The sequence below is a fragment of the Ostrinia furnacalis genome, unplaced genomic scaffold (assembly GCF_004193835.3).
Source record: "Ostrinia furnacalis isolate ACB-3 unplaced genomic scaffold, ASM419383v2 OfSCF1083, whole genome shotgun sequence".
Lineage (NCBI taxonomy): Eukaryota > Metazoa > Arthropoda > Insecta > Lepidoptera > Crambidae > Ostrinia > Ostrinia furnacalis.
Window position 1 is genome coordinate 267,368 of NW_021131322.1, and position 20,902 is coordinate 288,269.

The 20,902-nt window shown below is 37.4% G+C and overlaps 2 protein-coding genes across 2 annotated transcripts in view; one reads left to right on the forward strand and one right to left on the reverse strand.

Moving 5' to 3' along the window:
- Nucleotides 1-4,723: 4,723 nt before the first annotated feature.
- Nucleotides 4,724-9,188, forward strand: LOC114351067 (uncharacterized). Its single transcript, XM_028302110.1, has 5 exons — nt 4,724-4,849; nt 5,167-5,445; nt 6,524-6,691; nt 7,246-7,500; nt 8,348-9,188. Exons 1-5 carry the CDS (start codon nt 4,810-4,812, stop codon nt 8,518-8,520), a joined length of 915 nt encoding a protein of 304 aa, XP_028157911.1. The 5' UTR covers nt 4,724-4,809; the 3' UTR covers nt 8,521-9,188.
- Nucleotides 8,925-20,902, reverse strand: part of LOC114351066 (integrin alpha-PS5-like) — a 23,899-nt gene continuing 11,921 nt past the window's right edge. The window contains exons 16-26 of the mRNA XM_028302109.1: nt 20,211-20,422; nt 18,582-18,780; nt 17,343-17,506; nt 16,476-16,551; nt 12,683-12,772; nt 11,989-12,130; nt 11,656-11,743; nt 11,203-11,314; nt 10,819-10,890; nt 10,185-10,504; nt 8,925-9,742 (exon numbers count right to left, since the gene is read on the reverse strand). Of these exons, the coding sequence (XP_028157910.1) occupies nt 9,625-9,742; nt 10,185-10,504; nt 10,819-10,890; nt 11,203-11,314; nt 11,656-11,743; nt 11,989-12,130; nt 12,683-12,772; nt 16,476-16,551; nt 17,343-17,506; nt 18,582-18,780; nt 20,211-20,422 (1,593 nt within the window). The 3' untranslated portion in view covers nt 8,925-9,624. The remainder of the gene's footprint in view (nt 9,743-10,184; nt 10,505-10,818; nt 10,891-11,202; nt 11,315-11,655; nt 11,744-11,988; nt 12,131-12,682; nt 12,773-16,475; nt 16,552-17,342; nt 17,507-18,581; nt 18,781-20,210; nt 20,423-20,902) is intronic.

Here is a 20,902-nt window from a genome sequence, read left to right on the forward strand (position 1 = left end):
GCAGCACGAAACAAAAAATGTAGCGTCCGTAAATGCGTAGGTACTAGCATCTGATACCTACAAAGTTTATCAACCCGATACGGAAAAATAAGTAGCTTTATGTCCTTGGTACTCAGCTTATTTATTTGCTTGAGCTTTTTGCACATTCTTTTGTTACAGGTTCTAGGCAGAGCTTTATTTCTTTTTTATTTTACTAATTTTCTAAATTGATGATTATGGATGTTATTTGTTTATTTATTTATTTAAAAACTTTATTGCACACAAAAAAGCGGTACAAAAAGGCGAACTTAATGCCATGTGGCATTCTCTCCCAGTTAAATTTAAGCAAAACAGGGAATTTGTGTAGGCGGTGCAAAATTGTTGTTGTTGTTCGAAGCTTTCAAAAAAGAAGCAAAATGTTTTACTTTGATGAGTCAGTCAGTTTTCTGTCGAAGTCACTGATAATAATGTATAAGATACCTAATAGTAATAACTGTTGAGTTTTGACGTCAACTTACGATAACTCTGTAATTAACTGACAGTTTATCCGCAAAGTATTAGTAGCAGAGTGAATATAGAAATTACTTTATTTTCCTTTAGCTCGGAAGTATCAAATAACAAATAAGTATCATAAAAAAAAATCAATTAAATACGTATTTGAGACAAGAACGCTTTTAATGTATATTATGTATGTATTTAAAAAAAAATATTTATCTATGTTTATATCCGTTTTCTAGTACCCAAGTAAAAGCTTTGCTTAGTTTGGGACTAGAGGCGTAGTGTAAAATGTCCAAGGATATTTATTTATAATGCAATATCATATCACGATGTCATAACGCAATCTCTTCCAAGAAAGAGACTGGTAATAATACCACTGTACAATAAACAATAAAAGACTTGAAATTCACACCGTTCACCAAATATCAGCTAAATTGAACTTTATTCATATTATTTTAATCACGAGTGTACTTAACTGAGATTAACGTTGTTTATTCCTGTTATAAGTGTTATAACTTATAAGTCACAAAGACTGGAGATAATTAATAGACTAAGAGCTAGTGAACGTCAGACCTACGTCATTTTATAAAAGCTGAAAGATTGTCAGCGTATGCTCCTAATATAGGTTAGAATGCTGGTGAATCATGAAATTTGGGTCATCGTGGCTTTGGCAGCTATCCTAAAAAAAACTGTCTGGCTGCCAGACTCTGGCATGTAGTTGGAACTGTCAAAACTATCTGGCTGATGTGAAAACAACTTCTAATCATTGCCCAAAAATTATGCATAAAAATCAGATTATTTTTTTGTTTGTTTGTTTGGTTGTAATGAATAGGCTCAAAAACTACTGACCGTTTTAAAAAATTCTTTCACTATTCGAAAGCTACATTATCAACGAGTAACATAGGCTAAATTTTGTTTTGGAAAAAAATAGGGTTCTGTAAAATATGTAGATAATGTAATCCACGCGCGTGAAGCCGCGGGCGGAAAGCTAGTTTGTTATAACGTAAGAAGGATTACAGCCCAAGTAGCAATTGGTATTAAGGGCAAAATCTTACTTGTCTTAACTCTATATAAATTTACACTTAAGCTAAAACCAAATAAACTTAGAATAGAGTTTTTTTTCTTTAAGACTTTACATTCTTCATCGAGCGCTACTTAAGCAAATTAAGAATACTCAAAACCAAGTTAAGAATTCTTTAGATAATTTGGTCTTAAGTTATTCTTAGCTTAAGTTAAAAAAAACCTATTTTACTAAATTAAGATTTTTTGTATGCTCACTTAATACTAAATAGTATAGATGAAGTAGTATTTAAGTGTTGAAAAGTAAATAAAGTATTCGTAGATTTACTTAGGACTTTTTAAAGACCATTATCCTAGAAATAGTTTTCTGAAGATTAAGTTAATTACTTTTTTACTAGAATTATTACATTTTGAGAAAAAATACACTTAACGGGACGATTTCGATAAAACAGGATCACGCCTATTAATTCAAGGTAATGCACGCTGGCCACGGGAATCTGCGTGCGCAGCTTATTGTATTAATTTTTGATACAAAATGCGTGTGGTCGCTAGCGAACTAAATTATGCTATTATCTCTCAACTTTTTTTTTATCCACAACGAGGAAGCGCTTGGTCTGTATCTCACCTGATGGTAAGTGACGATCAGGCCGAAGGTGGAAGCGAGCTTCACCCGGAATCCTCAACCACGGAGGAACTGGCTATCTTACCTCTAACTGCCGGAACACAACAATGCTGTAAACATTGTTGTTATGGCGACAGACTTAGGTAAGATGGTGGTAGCTAGCCAGGCGGACTTAGAACAAGCCCTACCACCAACCAAACCGAACAGAAAAATCTGCCCCCACTGGGAATCGAACCCGGGACCTCTGCGTCTGAAGCAGGTGATCTTACCACTAGACCACAGAGGCGGTTAAAATATGATTTACTAAAATATTATCTAAAATATTTTCGAAATTGTATGGTATGGTAAAGTTGGGTACAACATGATATTATACAATTTAACTAACTAGGTCAGAGTAGGTACTTTAAAAAAATCTTAACATAATAATAAGTACCAAAAAATGTTTCTAATAATTAATTAAATGAGACTTTACGCTTCTCAATCTTCTCATTTAATAAATTAGAAACAATATGTGATTAAATTTAACACAATTACAAGTGGTTAAATGTTCCATAAAAACAATTAAATAAAAACTTTTCACAGTAAAATACGTCATGTGTTCATTATACACGGCAAAAATCATATGGCTGATATTCAATGAATTGTTGTGTTGCAATTACAGAGTTCAAAGAATACTTTACGAAATATGAGGGTGGTGCAATTTACCCGCCAGTACAATATACCGAACTTTCCCCTATATGTTATAACAAAACTAGAAACGTAAAAACCAATTAGTCCTATTAGAACCATTTTCGACTTCCACACGGACAAAGTCGAGGGAAAAATGATGTAATTAACAAATAATTTGTAAATTAATTGTTCTCTGATGTATAGCAGCACCAATAATTTAGCAAGACTAAGACAGAATGAAAACTATCTAGTTTTAACTAAATAAAACTAAAGATCTACTTGATACCACATGCACTTAAGTAATGCTTCATCAAGTGAATTTTAAGTGTAAGTTAAATCGAATGTTTCTAAACTAATACTATGTAAATAAATTTAAACGCCATTTTCATTTACCATTATCTAAAGTTGATTTAGTGTTAAAGATCATAATGTTTTCTAAATTAAGTTCCTCTTTAATAAAAAGTGTCTTACATAGATCTTCATGAAGTTAAATAAACCTTAGCTGTAAAAATAATTATGAAACAAGATTGTGAAACATGTAAAGTTTGCCTGCACCGACTCCAAAAGTATCAATCATGGTATACCTACATAAATATTAATAATTCGTCCTAATAAATAAGTAGGTAATTAGTAATTATTATTCTGCTTTTTAGTGTATGTTTTTTGGAGTCGGTTTTATTTTTTTTTATAAAATTTAACTTATTTCTTGCTTTTTAGTTGACTAATTATTACCTTGATGTTACCACTGAAGGTAGGCAGTACATTGAGACCATATTCTTAATGTATATTATAAAAAAGTTCATCCCCAATTTTCCACCCTTGGGGGTGAAAATTTTCTTCAAATTCGCATGAAACCACCCTTTTGATAATACCTATTCAACAAAAAAATAATCGTTCAAATTGGTTCATAATCGGCGGAGATATTGCGTATAAAAAAGTTCATCCCCAATTTTCCACCCTTGGGGGTGAAATATTTTCTTCAAATTCGCATGAAACCACCCTTTTGATAATACCTATTCAACAAAATAGTAATCGTTCTAATTGGTTTATAATCGGCGGAGATATTGCGTATAAAAAAGTTCATCCCCAATTTTCCACCCTTGGGGGTTGTTTTTTTTATTATTAAATTTAAATGGGACCACCCTTGAGATATTACCTATACGCTGAAAAAAGATTTGTTCAAATCGGTTCATAATTGGCGGAGCTATCGCGTAACAAACATAGAAAAAAAAAAAAAAACATACGGGTCGAATTGAGAACCTCCTCCTTTTTTTGAAGTCGGTTGAAAATAATTATTAGTCTTAAATAAGTATTCAAGATATCTTCAACTCTATTTCCTTGTCTACAGTCATACTACAAGATATAATTATAGTACTTGTTTAGAAATTCTTAAAACTACACTCTTAATTAGAGTTTAAGTCTGCCTTAAGCGTTGTCTTAACTCTGTCTCAGTGATCTCCAAAGGATTGTGTCCTTTTTTGCTACCATTGTCTTGGGGCATAACTTCAAGATTTATTGAGTGCGACTATTGTCTTGGCCAAGACAACGGCTAGAATTAGGCTACTAGTCTTCAAGATATCTTCAATGCCTTATGAAGATAATCTGTTGCTACTTGGGAGTCTATTGAATATACAGAAAATTTAGGCTTACGTTATACCATAAAAGCTAATTTTTTTATTTAAGTATATTTGGGCAATAATTAGAAGTAGTTTTCTCATCAGACATCAGAATTTTCTAACAAGTCCAACTCCTTGCCAGACAGTTTTTTTAGGATAACTGCCAAAGCCACGATGACCCAAACTTCATGATTCACCGGCATTCTAATTTATATTGGGAGCATACGCTGACAAACTTTCAGCTTTTATAAAATGACGTAGGTCTGGAGGATGGTGTGTAAGACGTTCACTAGCTCTTAGGCTATAATCACTGCATGTTTATGTAGAGACATTGTTTACTACACTGGGCAGGAGTCTGTCGTGTGGTCAGATAAGCACCGGTGCGGGCAGGAAGAGGTCTTGAAGATGTCGCGTCTCTTGACATTGGCGTTTTATTTGTTTTCTGGTAAGTGACTTTATTTTATATCCTGGAGTTTACTAATTATTTACTTATTTTGATGGGATACAGAAAAAGAAATTATTTATTTACGATGGGAAAATGCTTACCTATCTCTTGTTTGATAGAGTACAACTACTTGCAGTGTATTTTTTTACCAAATTGCTGGTAAAATTACTACCTTAGGCAGAGTTGCACCACCTAACTTTGACCGTAACTATGACGATAATCGGTGTTTTTTGTATGGAGTTTGACAAATTTTTGACGTTTGTTAAAGTTAAAGTAAGAGGGTGCAACCCAGCCTGAATCAACATTTGTTCTTCCAGTTGTAACAACAGTCCTCTCCAATAAGGTTTACCGCACAGACTATGAGTACAACAGATACACAGATGCGTTTTACAAGCTGCACATAGAGACTGCCAACCCTGTGAATGCTGCGAAGGTCTGTCAGGCAGAAGGGGCAGTTCTGATGATGCCGGCCTCCCAGCAAGACATAGCACAGCTCCACGGCATGTTCAAGAAGTACCCAGACCTGGACAACTTCGTCTGGGTGGCCAATGATGGACAGACTCACGAGTCTGCTGAGGAACAACCGTTAATTAACTGTAAGTACGTTACTGGTTGGTTTTATTGTTCCAGTAGAGTAGAAAAGGATCACTCCCACTCCACTCTACTCCACTAAATTTTTAATATCATCATAAATATTGAATACCAGATTTAGAATGTACTCGTAGGTTATTGATATTTAAAAATATTATCTAGGGTTTTCCAGAAGTTGACGCAACAAAGAGTTCTACTTATTTATTATAATTAAGTACTGTACTGTTTAAAATATCAATACACTTAAAACATAAATATCCAATCAACAATGGCGGGCATATACAGTGAATTCCTCTCTGAATCGGATTCATTTGTTATTTGCCCTTAATTACGAGTGTTTTACAGGGTTGACAATTTATTCGTTTTAAATTAACCTACTTACTTTCCACAATCTACAGTAGGATTATTTTACCAGTCATTCAGGTCAGCAGGACAATTTGATGAACTGCAGTTATTTTTTGTTTTTGATATTTTCAGTAGGTATTTTCTTAGGTATAGGTTTATAGCAATTGCCATAATGATATGACCACCATCACCATCATCAGGCCATTTAGTACAATGCAGTATCACGACCCTCTTTAGTTTATCAGAAGCAAACCCGGCTAACCAGTGTGGGGAGTTCCAAGTCCTTCACATAGGTACCTACTCCACCCAGCTCAGGTGGGTTGCAAAGGCACGATACTTATTGTTATTAAGTATGACGTTATAAAGATGACTCGTTGATAGGTTAACTTGCGGCTCCGTTTCATTGGGCTCCGGTGGACACCGCGGGTTTTAGTGGGAGGCCCCGCGTTTTGGTGGGTAGGTGCGGAAAGAGTCCACATAACCCACTAGTTGTTCCGCCATAGGGTACACGGGAACTCCTATGTAGCCATATCTACCGCTTAGTCAATAAAAACCCAACCAGTGAAGGTCAAGTTTGTACCGGGGGAAAGTTAAACTGGGTATGAGCAATGCTTGTCCCGACGCAAAAAATGTTTTTGTGACGTCGTAGGAGCCATAAATTATTATAGTCACTGAAAGCTGAAGCTAGTTTGGCTGACAAAGAAATATTGATGTAATTTGTTTTTGATTTCACACCAGTGCAGCCTCCTACAGAGGAATACGTGCCATTGTGGCAACGGGAGTGCGATGCCGTGACGCGGGAGGGTGAAATCGTAAGCATCACGTGCTTCAAGGACCGGCCCTTCATCTGCAAGGTGGATGCCGCGAAAGCCCCTTACAATAAGGAGTGCAACGTTTATGGGAACGGTAAGATGAAAATATGCTCAATACTCAACATATTTATTGCTTCCATATTATAATACACTCGACATCAAATAAATCGCACCTCCCGCGACAAGCATTTTCTAACGTATGCATCCCCACTTCTCACCAATATTGGCACCATTTAAAAGCCTAGTTCTAACCTTCATTTCATTAAAGGAAAGGTTTTTACCCCAAAAATGTGTCTTTAGAAGGATCCAGAGTTACTTCTTCAAAAAATAGGTAGTTACGCTTGAGCCAACTTTTATGGCTATAAAAATATATTGAAAACCAGTGAATTTTTGAAGAGAAATTCTACGATTTTTCAAATTAAAGTTTAACATGGTGATTATGTCTTATCAATCAATGTAATGGCAGACGACTGCTGGTAAGTCCCCAGAAGATTCAACCGTTTTGAACAGTGTGTCATGTTGTCCCAATGAAAAATAAAGCTAACGTTACCCCTATTTTAATCATTTCTTTTTCAAAAGGGTTTCTTAATAAGAGATAATGATTGTTTTGGAGTTTCAACTTCAACCTTCATCTATTTGCCATTACAGATTTCCAAAGAGCACGCACCGTCAACAGTTGCTACCAAATCCCCACTATAGCCTACACCTGGAATCAAGCGTACGCGGAGTGCGCAGCGGAGGGAGCTCACCTGGTGGTTCTCAACTCGCAAGCTGAGCACGACGAGGTCCAACGGCTCATGAACTCGGCCCCTAGGATCCAGGAGGCGAGGGAGACGTGGTTCTTCCACGCTGGCTTCAGGGCGCAGACGACTGATCAGCAGAGGGTTTTTAAAACCATTTTCAGTGAGTATCGTCAGTGCCGTATCTATGGTTATTTTCCAGGGGGACCCGGAACCTCACATGGCATGAAGCAGCTGTGCGATTACTATTTCGTCCGCCCGCTACCAGGCTCTTCCCGCGACCTTCACCTGATCGTCGGTCCACCTAGTAGGAGGCCTGCCCACGCTACGTCTTCCAGCCCGTGGTTAATATTTAAATGATGATAAAGTTGTACATTTTCTGGGGTGGGACATGGTCCACGCGGCCCTCCCTCTATACATTTAGAGGCCTGAGTACAATCGCAATCTGTTTTAAGTTACTACTGTAGATAGCTTAGGAGATAACTCTAAACCAGTAATAATATGCATGTGAAATTGACTGGTCTGTATGACGTTACGTTTGGAAGTCTTATGCCCGTTTTCACCAGCAATACCTAATTTTAAGTGATCTGATAACACATAACAAGAATTTTGTTTTCATATGCGTCACTTAGAAATTAGGGATTGATGGTGAAAACGGGCATTAGAGCACTTTACCATCGTCTCATTTTATGCCGCATAATTCCGTTTATAATACAGTTAGTGTACCAGCAGCTTCCTGCATACCTACCTACATTTCTTAAAAAACCCGTGCTGTGCCGTGTAACACAAGTCTAGTTTTCAGGATACAGTAATGAGCTTGACCTAGGTTTAGTTGCTTCAACTTACTTAACCGTAACTGTAAAAATAGCCGGTGTTTTTTGTATGGAGTTCGACAGATTTTGACGTTTTTTAAAGTTAAACTAAGATGGTGGAACTCAGCCTTAGGCTTGATACTTTTCTGTGAGATGGGGGATCGAATGCTTCTATTATACTTTGGTGTTTTTCTCCAGACGAAACCCTTGAAGATGCAGGCTACAGCACATGGGCAGACAACGAGCCCAACAACGCACTCCAGAACGAAAACTGCGGTACTTTGTTCAAAAACGACGGCAAACTCAACGACGTCGACTGTAGCTATCGCTACGGGTTTATATGCGAGAAGGAAATAACTGCACAGACATAATTAACGATAAAAGATTGTCATTAATAAGGCTAAGGTCTCCTATTAAATGCTTTAAGGTATCTACCCACTACACCGTATCATACCATGACCGTGCTAGGAACGTGTCAGGCACGAAAAGCAACACGATACGCTCTACTATGCCCACTGAACGGATCGACGGCGTTCTGTGCCCGTATACATCCCGTATGATGCCAGTATGTATGTAACCCGTATGTTGCCGTTTCATTCACGTCTTGGAGTTCTACCAAATTTTTAAACTGTAAAATAGGTATGACCATCAGAAAATTAACTGTTATGCGCTTACAACACCAATATAACGGTCATCATAGGTGTTTACATCACGTATGCTCGCCGACTTTTGTTGACGCTCCGTGCATGGCACGCGACGGTGTTGGTCGGTGACGAAACGGTCTACTGGGAACAGTGTCAAACTTTTCAATACAAATAATATTTATTTGTGTAGTGGGTAGAGACCTTTGCGGCGTACGATGTTTATGTTAGCGTCAAACGTTCCTATGGACGTTAATATCGACGTCTGAAGGAGACCACAAAAGTCATTTTTTAAAGTAACTAAGCATTGTGACGAGGTCTACGGCATCTATAGAAGACCAAAGCCTTAGTTACGTTTCCTAAGCAGTGAAAAAACTGTAGATATTTTCAAAATAGGACAATAATATCAAATTGTTTAGTCGCAAAGTGATCTCTAATAACACTTATTTAGATTAATCGGCGATTTAGTTATATTATTTAAAATAAATTACTAAAATAGATTGGTGCATTTATTATCTCTTAGCAGCCTCTTTTAATCAAAATTAAATCTATTTGCATGTTTTCGAAATCTTTTCGTCTGCGCTAGATATTAGATTTAGGATTTTATAAAATAAAAACTTAAACCATTTCTTTAAGTTTTAAAAGGGTGATTTTGATATTTGAGTGGGTAAATAGTCTTTGAAGTGATATACATTAAAATAAGAAAGAAGAGAGTCGATTTTTCATAAACTAAAAATTCTAGGTGCTATTGGCACATAAATACGAGTACATAAACAACATTTTATTAAAAACTCATTACAATCATTTTATTTGATTTAAATTAATTATTATAAATTACATATGAGTGTTCAGAGCGTTGTCATTGGGTTCCTTCGGAGTCACTGCCAGGTGAGTCAAGGAACGGTTTTGTGTTAAATTTTTCTGCAACCCGCGAATGATTTGGTGGTTTTTTCTGTAAAAGAGGAAGCAACCGTTTTAGTTACAACACACTAGTCATCCGTCCCGGTTTTGCAGGGTTAGATAACAAAAATTACAAATTAAAAAATATGTATAAATAGCCTATTTTCATCAGAAGAAAAAAACAAATCTAAGGGTGAAAGAATTTTTCAAATAAAGTCCAGTAGTTTCAGAGTCAATTCAATTCAAATATACACAACTTACCTTTAAAATTACATAACTTCATGGAATTGAATGTCTTAAAAGGCAGGCCTCTAGCTAGATTGAGCGAACGTGCCGGATTTTCCGGTAATTAATCGGGAGGAAATTTTATTGCAATATGAAGTAAATGTTAAGTTACTAATAAAAATACTATCAACTTAGTAAGAAATCTCTATTAACTTCCAGATAGACTACATTTATTTCTGTAGTAAAATTTCCATCAGCAAGATACTTACATGATTTTACATTTGTCATTGTCAATAACCGGGTCATCGTTGGCCTTAGTGTACTTAACTGTGTCATTGTTAGATTCTGAGTTCTTTGGCGAATCTGTGCTCGTTTCTGGCAAATCTGTGCTCTTTTTAGGCAGGTATGTGCGATCTGTGCTCTTTTTGGGCGGGTCTGTGCTCTTTTTGGGCGGGTCTGTGCTCTGGACAGGCGGATCTGTGCCTTTATGTTCGTCATTTGTTCCATTTTCTTGGATAAGTTTCTCCTCGTCAACAGGGCGATCTGTTCCGGCTGATGCACGCATACTTTCGACGCGCATCGAACGACGCTGTTATAAATGATAAATGTCTTAATACAGGGTGTGGTTTTGTAAAAACGCCCATCTCAGGGGTGGTAGTACACATGAAAGTAATTACAAGAAAAATATAAATAAAATTTTAACTAAAACTTCTCAAGTTTCGTTAATTTTTCGTGAAAGAGTAAAAAGTTTATCCAGCATCACAAACTTTCACAATTTTATTTTATTAATATTAGTACGATTAATCAATATAAAGCTTTATGTGGCATTAAGGAAAATATCGCTAAACAGAAACCATAATTAATTTCGACCGACGTTTCATTATAGTCTTTAGGTTTACTTACAATAGTTTGACGACGGACACTATTTCTTAATCTCTTCAAATCATTTCTCTTTTTTCGTCTCAGGAAGCCCAACTGAAAAAGAAAATCAATTGCCTATAGAATAAGTCTGTATTTAAAGGAGTAAGAGAATAAAATATAAATAGTTAAAAATATGATGGGTCGGACCGAAAGCACACAATAACTTGCGGCGCCGCACCGCTCGTGTGCCCGCCACAGATATTTCTATATAAGACGCAGTGACCACGGCGTCGCACCGTCGCCGCAACGCATCGCAAGGTGTGTTTCGCTGTTATTTAAACAAGTTGATTAGGATGCAACTAATCATAAGACAGTATTTTTGTCCGTCTTTCTTATAACGACTTACAACATTGATTACATACGAACCTCATACAGGGCGACTACGATGATGATTATGATGAGCAGGCCCACCAGAGCTGCAATGATGATGACCCAAAGTGGCACCACAGCCTCATTCAACTTCAACTTGCTGATTATGCTGTTATAAAAAAATAATTGTTTGTTAAAGCGACAATTTTAGATTTCAAGGTTTCCCTTTCATTTGATTTATCAAGTTTGTTTTCATTCTTATACTTAACCCTAACGATCGATGCAATAAAAATACAGGGTGTAATTTTTGACAGATTTTAGTTAGTTCGATTCCCGGGTGTAGCATGCAAATTTTTGGAAATCTTTGAATGCAGTTCTATTTCTTTTCAAAAATAAAGGAATGTTTTCTTTGAGTAAAATTTTCTATCTACAGTATTAAGAGTACTTATCTTTCCCTCCAGGTGGCATTAGAAAATTCCACCCTGTATATAGAAATAAGTCCCAATTTACCTTATCTCTTGTGATTGGTTCTCGTATATCAGCTTCATGCGGGATGAAATTGTTACTTTGCTTTTTTCACCGCGGAGAGCAGCAGGGTCTGTAATTTTACAATGAGGGTTTTCTGAAATGTTCTACGTGAGGTGGCAGCACTGTATCCCCATAAAGTCTGACACCCGTATTCACAAACGACGCTTGCAGCTAATCGAACGCACAGCGTTGAATAGAGCTCTGTGATTGGTTCATGTGTCACCCTGCGCGTCCACGTGCACTGTGAGACCTCATAGTAATGTTTGTTAATACGGGCGTTAGTGACGTTGAGTCGTTGGATTTTATTTAACTTACCAACCAAACCCGGCTCTATATAAATGGGGATGATGACGTCAAACTTGTGGTCTTTCCGAAGCTCCGCGATGGTACACGTCGTTGTATACTGCCCGTCTTTATTCTTCAGAAGCGGTTCGCAGGACCCTCCTTGGGTGTCTACCTGAGAAGTACAAGATACTGAATGAGTATTTTTTCCAATTTTGATAACCACTTTTGGTATCACTGTCACAATTAAGACGAATCTAACGACACCTCTCAGTTCTCACGCTGAAATACATACATTTGAAAAACATAATTCTCCTTCTGGCGCAGTCGGGTAAAAGGTTATAAGGTAGATAATGTGTCTAGCTCTCACTGACGTCAGTAGAGAATAGCTTGTAAAATTTTGGAATAGTGGATGACAATAGTGACGAAGTTTCTAGCAGTTTCTTAGAAAGTTAATGCAAAGACTTAAAAGTTTTCTTTATAAGAAAATTTGCAAAAGTTAATTAAATAATGAACTTTTTATAAAAATAAAAGGACTACAAAAATAATTGTCCTAAACTAACTGCTTAACTAATGCTGCTAAGTATTAATGCTATACTTATTTGGTTAACTTGTAAATAAGAATTCTGATATAGTAGGTACCTAGTTAAATAAAGTAGCATCAATATAATCTTTACAATAAAAATACGTAACTTAATTAAACGACATAATATAAGTAGGTACTTACTGTTACCGTCGTATCATTGTAAAAAAATTTTGGTTCTATTACTATTTCACATCGCAGATTGACCCATGTTGTAAGCCCAGTATTGGCCACCTGCAGAAAACATGGAAGGAAATATTTTAACACAGTTGGACATTTTTACACTCCACCTTCTAGGTGGTCCTTAACCCTTACACGACCATAAGATATCTAAGACTAATTATAAGTAACGTATTAATATTTATATTTGTTTTGGATCTAAAATAAAGAAATATCACCAGAAAAACAAAGTAGGGTGCACAGTTTTTCTGAAATTTCATGGGAAATATTTTTCCCTGTGGGCTATAAGGGTAATTGAAATAATAGTAAGGTTTGGCTCATATGTATTTTATTTATTGCTTTATAACACAAAAAACATAAGTAAAAATGATAGAAGAACAACACACAAGGGTCTTTAATGACTGTACATGTACAATTATTTATTATTAGATAATTTTACATGTCTCGTGTAATCTCAAGATGTGGTGATTCTCAAGATTGCTCAGGAGCGGTTCTTCTACGCAGGGTTCTTTGTGCAACTCTACGTACTCTCAGTACGCGTTGTTCATAGCATTATCTTATCTATCTAGAACATAAAAAAGAGATGGAACCGCCTCTGTGGTCTAGTAGAAAGACCATCTGCTTCATAGCCAGAGGTCCCGGGTCCTATTCTCAGTGGGGGCAGATTTATATTCTGTTTGGTTTTGTTGGTGACAGGGCTTGTTCTTAGTCCACCTGGCTAGCTACGACCATCGTACCAAAACAAGTCTGTCGCCATAACAACAATGCTAGCTAGCAGCTTGTTGTGTTCCCGCAGTTGGAGGTAATATAGCCAGTTACTCTGTTCTTGAGGATTCCGGGTGATGCTCGCCTACACCTTCAGCCTGATCATCATTTTCCATCAGGAGAGATAATAATGTAGGCTTAATAAGAATATGATAAATGCGCAAAGCCTTATGAGCTTTATCATATTTGTTATGATAAAGCTCAAAAGGCTTTGCTTTGGTTCATAAGGTCCACACAACCCAGTATATTATTGCACCGCTGGATCACTTCCATGCTTATAACATAATTTTTTAGAGTGGTTCCTGCTTGTCTCCTCTTTACTGAAGCACTATCTAGGCATTTCTGTAAAAAAATATAGAAAAACATAATAAAAATATATAGAAAACAGTAAATTACTAAAGAGTATTACATGTACTAACAATATAATAAAATGCCTGTTATGGACCACAGGGAAGAATATTTCCCTAAAGATAATTTGGCATTATTGGGTATTTGTGCTCATTACGAGTATCTGCAGTTTGCTTTATTATTACATAAAACTGTACTTACCGAATAATATAAAACACGTGAAGAAACACAGTAAATATATTATCACAAGTCTAAAAAACTTCAGAATAATAATATGAAGTTCGGCCGGTGAATGTTTTAGTTTTGGCGCAAGAAAAATTTGAGACTTCTTTTTTTTTATCCACGTTCTGGAAGACATTAGTTACCTTGAATATACGTTATATTATGACATTCAGTAAAAAAAACCGGCCAAGTGCGAGTCGGACTCGCGCACCGAGGGTTCCGTACAAACCTGCAAGGTTTACAAAGTTCGTTCATTACGACAATCGAGTCATAACTATGGTATTTTTATTGCAAAATGAAATTCATAACATTACAATGGGGAAAGTAACTACTTAAAAGGAGAATGCCCAAAAGTGGTATCGCTCGAAATCTAATTGTACATTGAGGGTATCACACCGTAAATTCCTTTCTTCATTTGTAATGATTTGCGAAAGTAGTAAGAAATTGTAAAACCTCCGGAATAAAATCCGATTTTAATAAAAAGTATTGTAACAATGAGCTGCAATCAGCAACACCTATCACCGAGCAACGACACTACGTAGTTCGCACGGTTGTCAATAGATGGCGCTGTTCGTAGTTAGCTCGCGGTATCATTTGATTTTTTCCTGTCCTTAAGTAGTCAGGGCTAACCACAAATCCCTTTCCCCTTGCAAAATGGTATAAATAACATTGGTATGCACGCAAGATTATTTTGTGTTTATATCTGATCCTTATCAAATAACGCTAGCTTTGGCGTAGCTAGGGTTTTTTTTTAGGCAGGGTAACTATCTACAAATATAAAACAAGTATTCTAAGGTAAAACCTGTAGCTATGCCAATGGACACCATTCATTTCACTTAAACCAAAATTACGTCAAAGTCCGGAGTTTTATAAAAAAAAAATATGCGGTATGATTATTTTTTATTTATTTATTTTTCCTATATTTGCATTATAGGTAGGTACCTACCTCAGCGTTTTGAATTTTTGCGTTGATTTAGAATTTCTCACAGTTTAGAGGCAATTAGATTTAAGAAGTGTTTGATATGAATTTCAACTTTAATATCTCTACGCGTTCATGTGAAAAAGGGTAGGTAGTAAGTTTATAATTATTAAAAAAATATTTTATGTCATGTAAGCAAAAATAATATTTTAAATTTTATATAACTTCAAATTTATCATTTTCGCAATTTTTCCTTTATCTGTACTATATAACGTTGCTTCGTGCCGAATTTCAAGATTCTGAGTTCACAGGAAGTACCTTGTAGGTTTTGATTCCCTAGCGTGTGACGGAAATTCGTCTAAGGTGTCGGTATAAACTGCTGTATCTTTTGATCGCGTTAACTTAGAAGTTTGATTTTTTTACTTCTTAAAGGGACAATAGATCTAGGTATTTGGTATAAATTTCAATTTGATACCTTTATTCGTTCGTGAGAAATAAGGTAGTAAGTTTCATTTTATTAAAATATTTTTATTATATTATATAACTAAAAAAATGTAATTTTCGCAATTTTTCCTATATTTGCATTATATGACAATGCTTTATGCCAAATTTCAAGATTCTGAGTTTACGGGAAGTATCCTGTAGGTTTTGATTCCTTTGCGAGTGTCGAAAATTTGTTGAAAATATCGACATAATCGGCTGTATCTTTTGATTGGCTTGGCTTAGAAGTTTGATATTTTCACAGCTTAAAGGGACAATAGACCTGAGTATTTCATGTGAATTTCAGCTTGATACGTTCACGCGTTCTTGAGATAAAGGGTCTTGACAGAAGGACGGACGGACAACAAAGTGATCCTATAAGGGTTCCGTTTTTTCCTTTTGAGGTACGGAACCCTAAAAATATCGATTGGATAATAATTGAATAATTAATGACGAGTTTTAAAGAAGGGAAAAACATTTCCCTTGGTCGTGAAAGGGTTAACTAAGCAAAGCTTGTATGGGACTAATGCCCGTTTTGACCAACAATCACAAATTTTTAAGTGACCCTCATGGTAACACATATAATATAAGCTGTTTGAAATGAATATGTAATCTTAACTAAACTAACTTTAAAAGTCTTCGCCTCGTTTAGCCATAATTACCTATATACCTATGTGTTAGAGACTACCTTTCTACCTTTTCTAGAATGCAAACATAATTCATCATCATCATTTCAGCCATAGGTCGTCCACTGCTGAACATAGGTCTCCCCCAATGATTTCCTTAATGACCATGGAAATGGATGGTAGCGAACCTGCTTCCAGCGCCTTCATGCTACCATTATGGGGCTTATTATAGGTACTTAGTAAATATTTATATAGATAAGTACATAGTTTCAATATCTAAGGGCTATCACGATATTTTAAATCACCTTTTATTGTCTTTTGTTTCAAAGGTTTGTCTTACAAATTGGTTTTATTTATCTAAACGAGGATGACTAATATTGTGACCGGTATTACTTACCGTGTACACATGTGATGTATGTTTGCCATCTTCAATCAGCTCCTCCTTTGTTAGTTCGATAATATCCTCCGTAGGCCTGAGAAAGCACGAGGAAAATTATAAGATGATGTGTCTTTTATTTTTTCTAAACTAGCGACCCGCCTCGGCTTTGCACGGGTGCTAACTATAGGTACATATAAACCTTCTTGAATCACTCTCTCTATTAAAAAAACTGTATCAAAATCCGTTGCGTAGTTTTAAAGATCTAAGCATACATAGGGACAGTCAGCAGAAAGTGACTTTGTTTTGTACTAAGTGTACCTACTGATGATATGACTGAGTGCCTTCCGCCACTTCTTGTCAGCACCACTTCATATGTTGTCCCGAAGTGGTGGTAGGGCAAGCTATATTTGGGACGTGTAATAAGCGCCCTGGAAAGAGCCTTCGTTTCAGCCAAATGACGTCCACTGCTGGACAAAGGCCTCCTCCAAGGTTTTCCACAATGCACGGTCCTGCGCTGCCCGCATCCAGGCTCTTCCCGCGACTTTCACTAGATCGTCGGTCCACCTAGTAGGAGGCCTGCCCACGCTACGTCTTCCAGCCCGTGGTCGCCACTCGAGAACTTTTCTGCCCCAACGGCTATCATCTCTACGAGCTATGTGCCCCGCCCACTGCCACTTGATTTTAGCAATTCTGCGAGCTATGACGGAAAGGGCCTAAGTACCTACTGAATAAAAGATTTGATTTGATTTGAACATACGTTGTGTAATTTAAAAGTTATTCCAATTAAGTAATCTACTAAGTTTTGTAAGTTAGGGTTTTAAGAGAAAACCATGTTATGTTTAAATTTTTTCGAAACCTTTTAATAATAATACATTTAATACTTACTTTTTTAAAGCGATTCCTTTATAATCAGGAAGCAATTTACGAGTAAAATTAAATTTTAACACTCCCTTAGTCGTTTGGCAATTTGGCAGAAATAAAATGGTAATTTTTATCTCCTTATCGTTGCTCTTCAGAGTTGTCATATCAAGTTTTATTTCTTCAGTTAACTGTAAAACAATAAAAAAAGAGTTTGGGTTAATTTGATGATAAAAGTGAATGGGATAGTTAGTAAATAGGTACAGCTACATCTTTAAAGGTGCTTCCTCATCTTGTTGGTGGTGGTTTAGGAGAAGTTAGGTGACAAACACACTACAGAAGAATTATTGTTACAGTCAAAACTCATAATCGCTCAAAACCACTTTTGACCACAAAAATCAGGCTAAAGTAGTTTTAACCGATACCTTAGCCACTTCACTGATTTTTGCAGTCAAAACTGTTTTTCACAAGGGCATCAGCCAAAACTACCAGCCCGTGTGGCATGTCTCCATGTAGAGAATCATGATTTTTCTGATCAAAGAACAACAGGGGTAGTTAACTTAGTCCGGGTGATGGAAAATCCGGATAATCGAAAATCCGGATAAGAGATTTCAAAGTCAGATCAAATAACAATTATTAACTTTTTACTATAAAAATGGTTTCACATACATCATTTAGTTAGACCATTGGGTCAGCCATTCCTTTTAACAATAAATAAACTAATACAACATGTAGGTACCGTGTTAGTGCCTTTTCACACGTTCCGGTTGCCGGCTATCCGGCGCCGGGTACCCGGTCGTGAATGTATGGGTATGCCGGATTAATTACGCCGGAACATGTGAAAGCTACGTACCATGCCCATACACTTCACCACCGGGTACCCGGCGCCGGATAGCCGGCAACCGGAACGTGTGAAAAGGCACTTACGGTGGTGGCGCCGTGCCGGATCACGGTGTAACTGTGGTGTTTACCCGCCAGGCCCTAAATCGGTAATTAAAGCCGTGAAGAATGAGTCCGGATAATCAGATATCCGGATTGATATTTGGATAATCGAGATTCTATAAAAATTTGAAACAATAACAACACAAAAAAAATATAGAAAATAGTGGGCCACTGCGTCAATAGGCTTCCACTCAGCATTTATCATGATATACTCGTAAAGGCATGTAAAGAAACTGGTCTTCCGCGAGAGCCCTTGTTGTGGCTTCGTGCATCCCTTTGGAGAGACATCGATGGAGTTCGATATTGTATTGCATTAAAACGTACCCAAGTAGTGTTCTTCTCGACTGGTGCCTGAGGTTCGCAAGCGAGCTCCTTCTTGCCGAGCTTGCATGTGAGCGGCCACGTGCCCACGCGCACGCCAGTCGTGGCTACCTTCGCGCAGGCGCTGTAAGCCACGTCGCCGGTGTTGGACACGTGGAAACTCACGGTTTCTGTGTCCGATGAACCGATTACATAATCGTCCCTGGTGATGGTGAGTTCAAAATTAAACAATCACACGTATACAAAAATATTATGGTACAACTTTTAGTAGGTACGTCCATTATTTTATCAAAAAAATTGAACACGTATGTATATTTTTATTTGTCAGTCAAACAAGTAATGGTGCGTTGATTTCCGCGTGATGTCACACCATGCTAGACTTTTAGAGTAGGCACACCGTTGATTTTTCGTCGGCCGATAGTTTAGTCGGGCAGTTGATCAGTATGGGCATATATGGGAGTGCGCACACTACGCCGATTCGATTTGGCGCTTTATGCCTGTCAATTTTCATTAGTTTGAAAAGTGAAAAATATCTAGGTATGGTCACTTTTCGAACTAATTTGTCGGGTATTATTTTATATGTTAACTGAGACGGACGAAATTCTTGCTTTTTAATCCATGAAACACCCGTAATATTTAATAAAATTATTTATAATACCTAACTACATAGAGCTCTTGTCAATATTTGAGGTAGAGACAACCTTTATTGGTGGAGATTGGCAACCTGAGAAATACAAGATCTTTCCTAGTTGTGTGTGCTTTCATGGTGAGCTACTTTACACTTACTTAAGGCTGGTGCTCATAATCGCATCGACAAACACGGGCCTGCACTCGCCGCCTGTGCCGGCGCAATCAGCCACCCACACCTTGTCGGACGCACTGAGTCGGCTGAGATCGCTGAGCACCGCGCGCGATGGACTGAACGCCGCGTCAGCCGTGGGACTCTAAAGTTAGACTTACGTTAAACCATAAAATCTGATTTTATGGTATAACGTAAGTCTAACTTTTACGGTGGCTTTTTCTGTATATTCAATAGACTGTGGCTCCCAAAGCCACGATAGATTTCTTTCGACGCTTAGCTTTCTCTATTTCACTAGTATGTATGTTCAATAATAATACATTACACAGAGCCCTGTCAATATTACAGGTGGAAGGTTGGCAATCTGAGATACAGGATCTCTCCTAGTTCAGGTATCAATTCGCCATAAGCGGTAAAATTTACTCCACTTATGTAATACTAGCTGACCCGGCGAACTTTGTTCCGCCTTAATGGCAATAAATAAGCAGACTTTTCTTTTTAATTCCGAACGGGATAAAAAGTACCCTATGTCCTTCTCCTGGCTCTAAACTACCTCCCTGACAATTTTCAGCTAAATCGGTTCAGCCGTTCTTGAGTTATAAGTGGAGTAACTAACACGACTTTCTTTTATATATATAGATTATGATGGAATATAAAGGTGAGCTACTTAAAAGTCATAGCAGACTCATCAACTCGGAAAGGAATCAACACCGTATCGCCTGTCGATAAGTTTGTGTTGCAGTATGGAGTTTCATACAAAGAATACTGACCGCCTCGAGTTGATACTGTAACGGTCGCTTTTCGGGTTGATTAGTGACGTCTTTTGCACTTACTTAAGGCTGGTGCTCATAATCGCATCGACAAACACGGGCCTGCACTCGCCGCCTGTGCCGGCGCAATCAGCCACCCACACCTTGTCGGACGCACTGAGTCGGCTGAGATCACTGAGCACCGCGCGCGATGGACTGAACGTCGTGTCAGCCGTAGGACTGTTGGTTTGAGTAGCCGTTATTTGGTACTGGATAGATGGGTCATAGCCGGTAACCTGGAAAGTAATGACACTTTAAATTTAATGTGACAGTGACTTCCAGCTATAAGACGTCCACTACTGTACATAGGCCTCCCTAAACAATTTTCAGATTGGCCGGTTGGTAGTGGCCTGCATTCAACGCCTTCCTGCTGCCTTTTGAGGTCTTCTGCCTACCTCGTGAAAGTATAGGATATTTGGTGAAGCCGGTTAAAAATAAGGTTTAAGTAAAACTAGCGGCCGCCCGCGACTTCGTACGCGTGGATCCCGTTTTACCCCCTTCATCTATCTTACGCGGTTTAGATTTTTTCATACAAATGTTTTTTCCCGCTAACTCCCGTTCCCGTTGGAATTTCGCAATATCCTGTTGTAACTAAGCTTTAAGTTTACTAAGGGACCTGCATGCCAAATTTCAAGCGTCTAACTTAAGCGGTTTAGATTTTTCATACAAAAGGATTTTCCCGCTAATGCCCGTTCCCGTGGGAATTCCTAAGTATC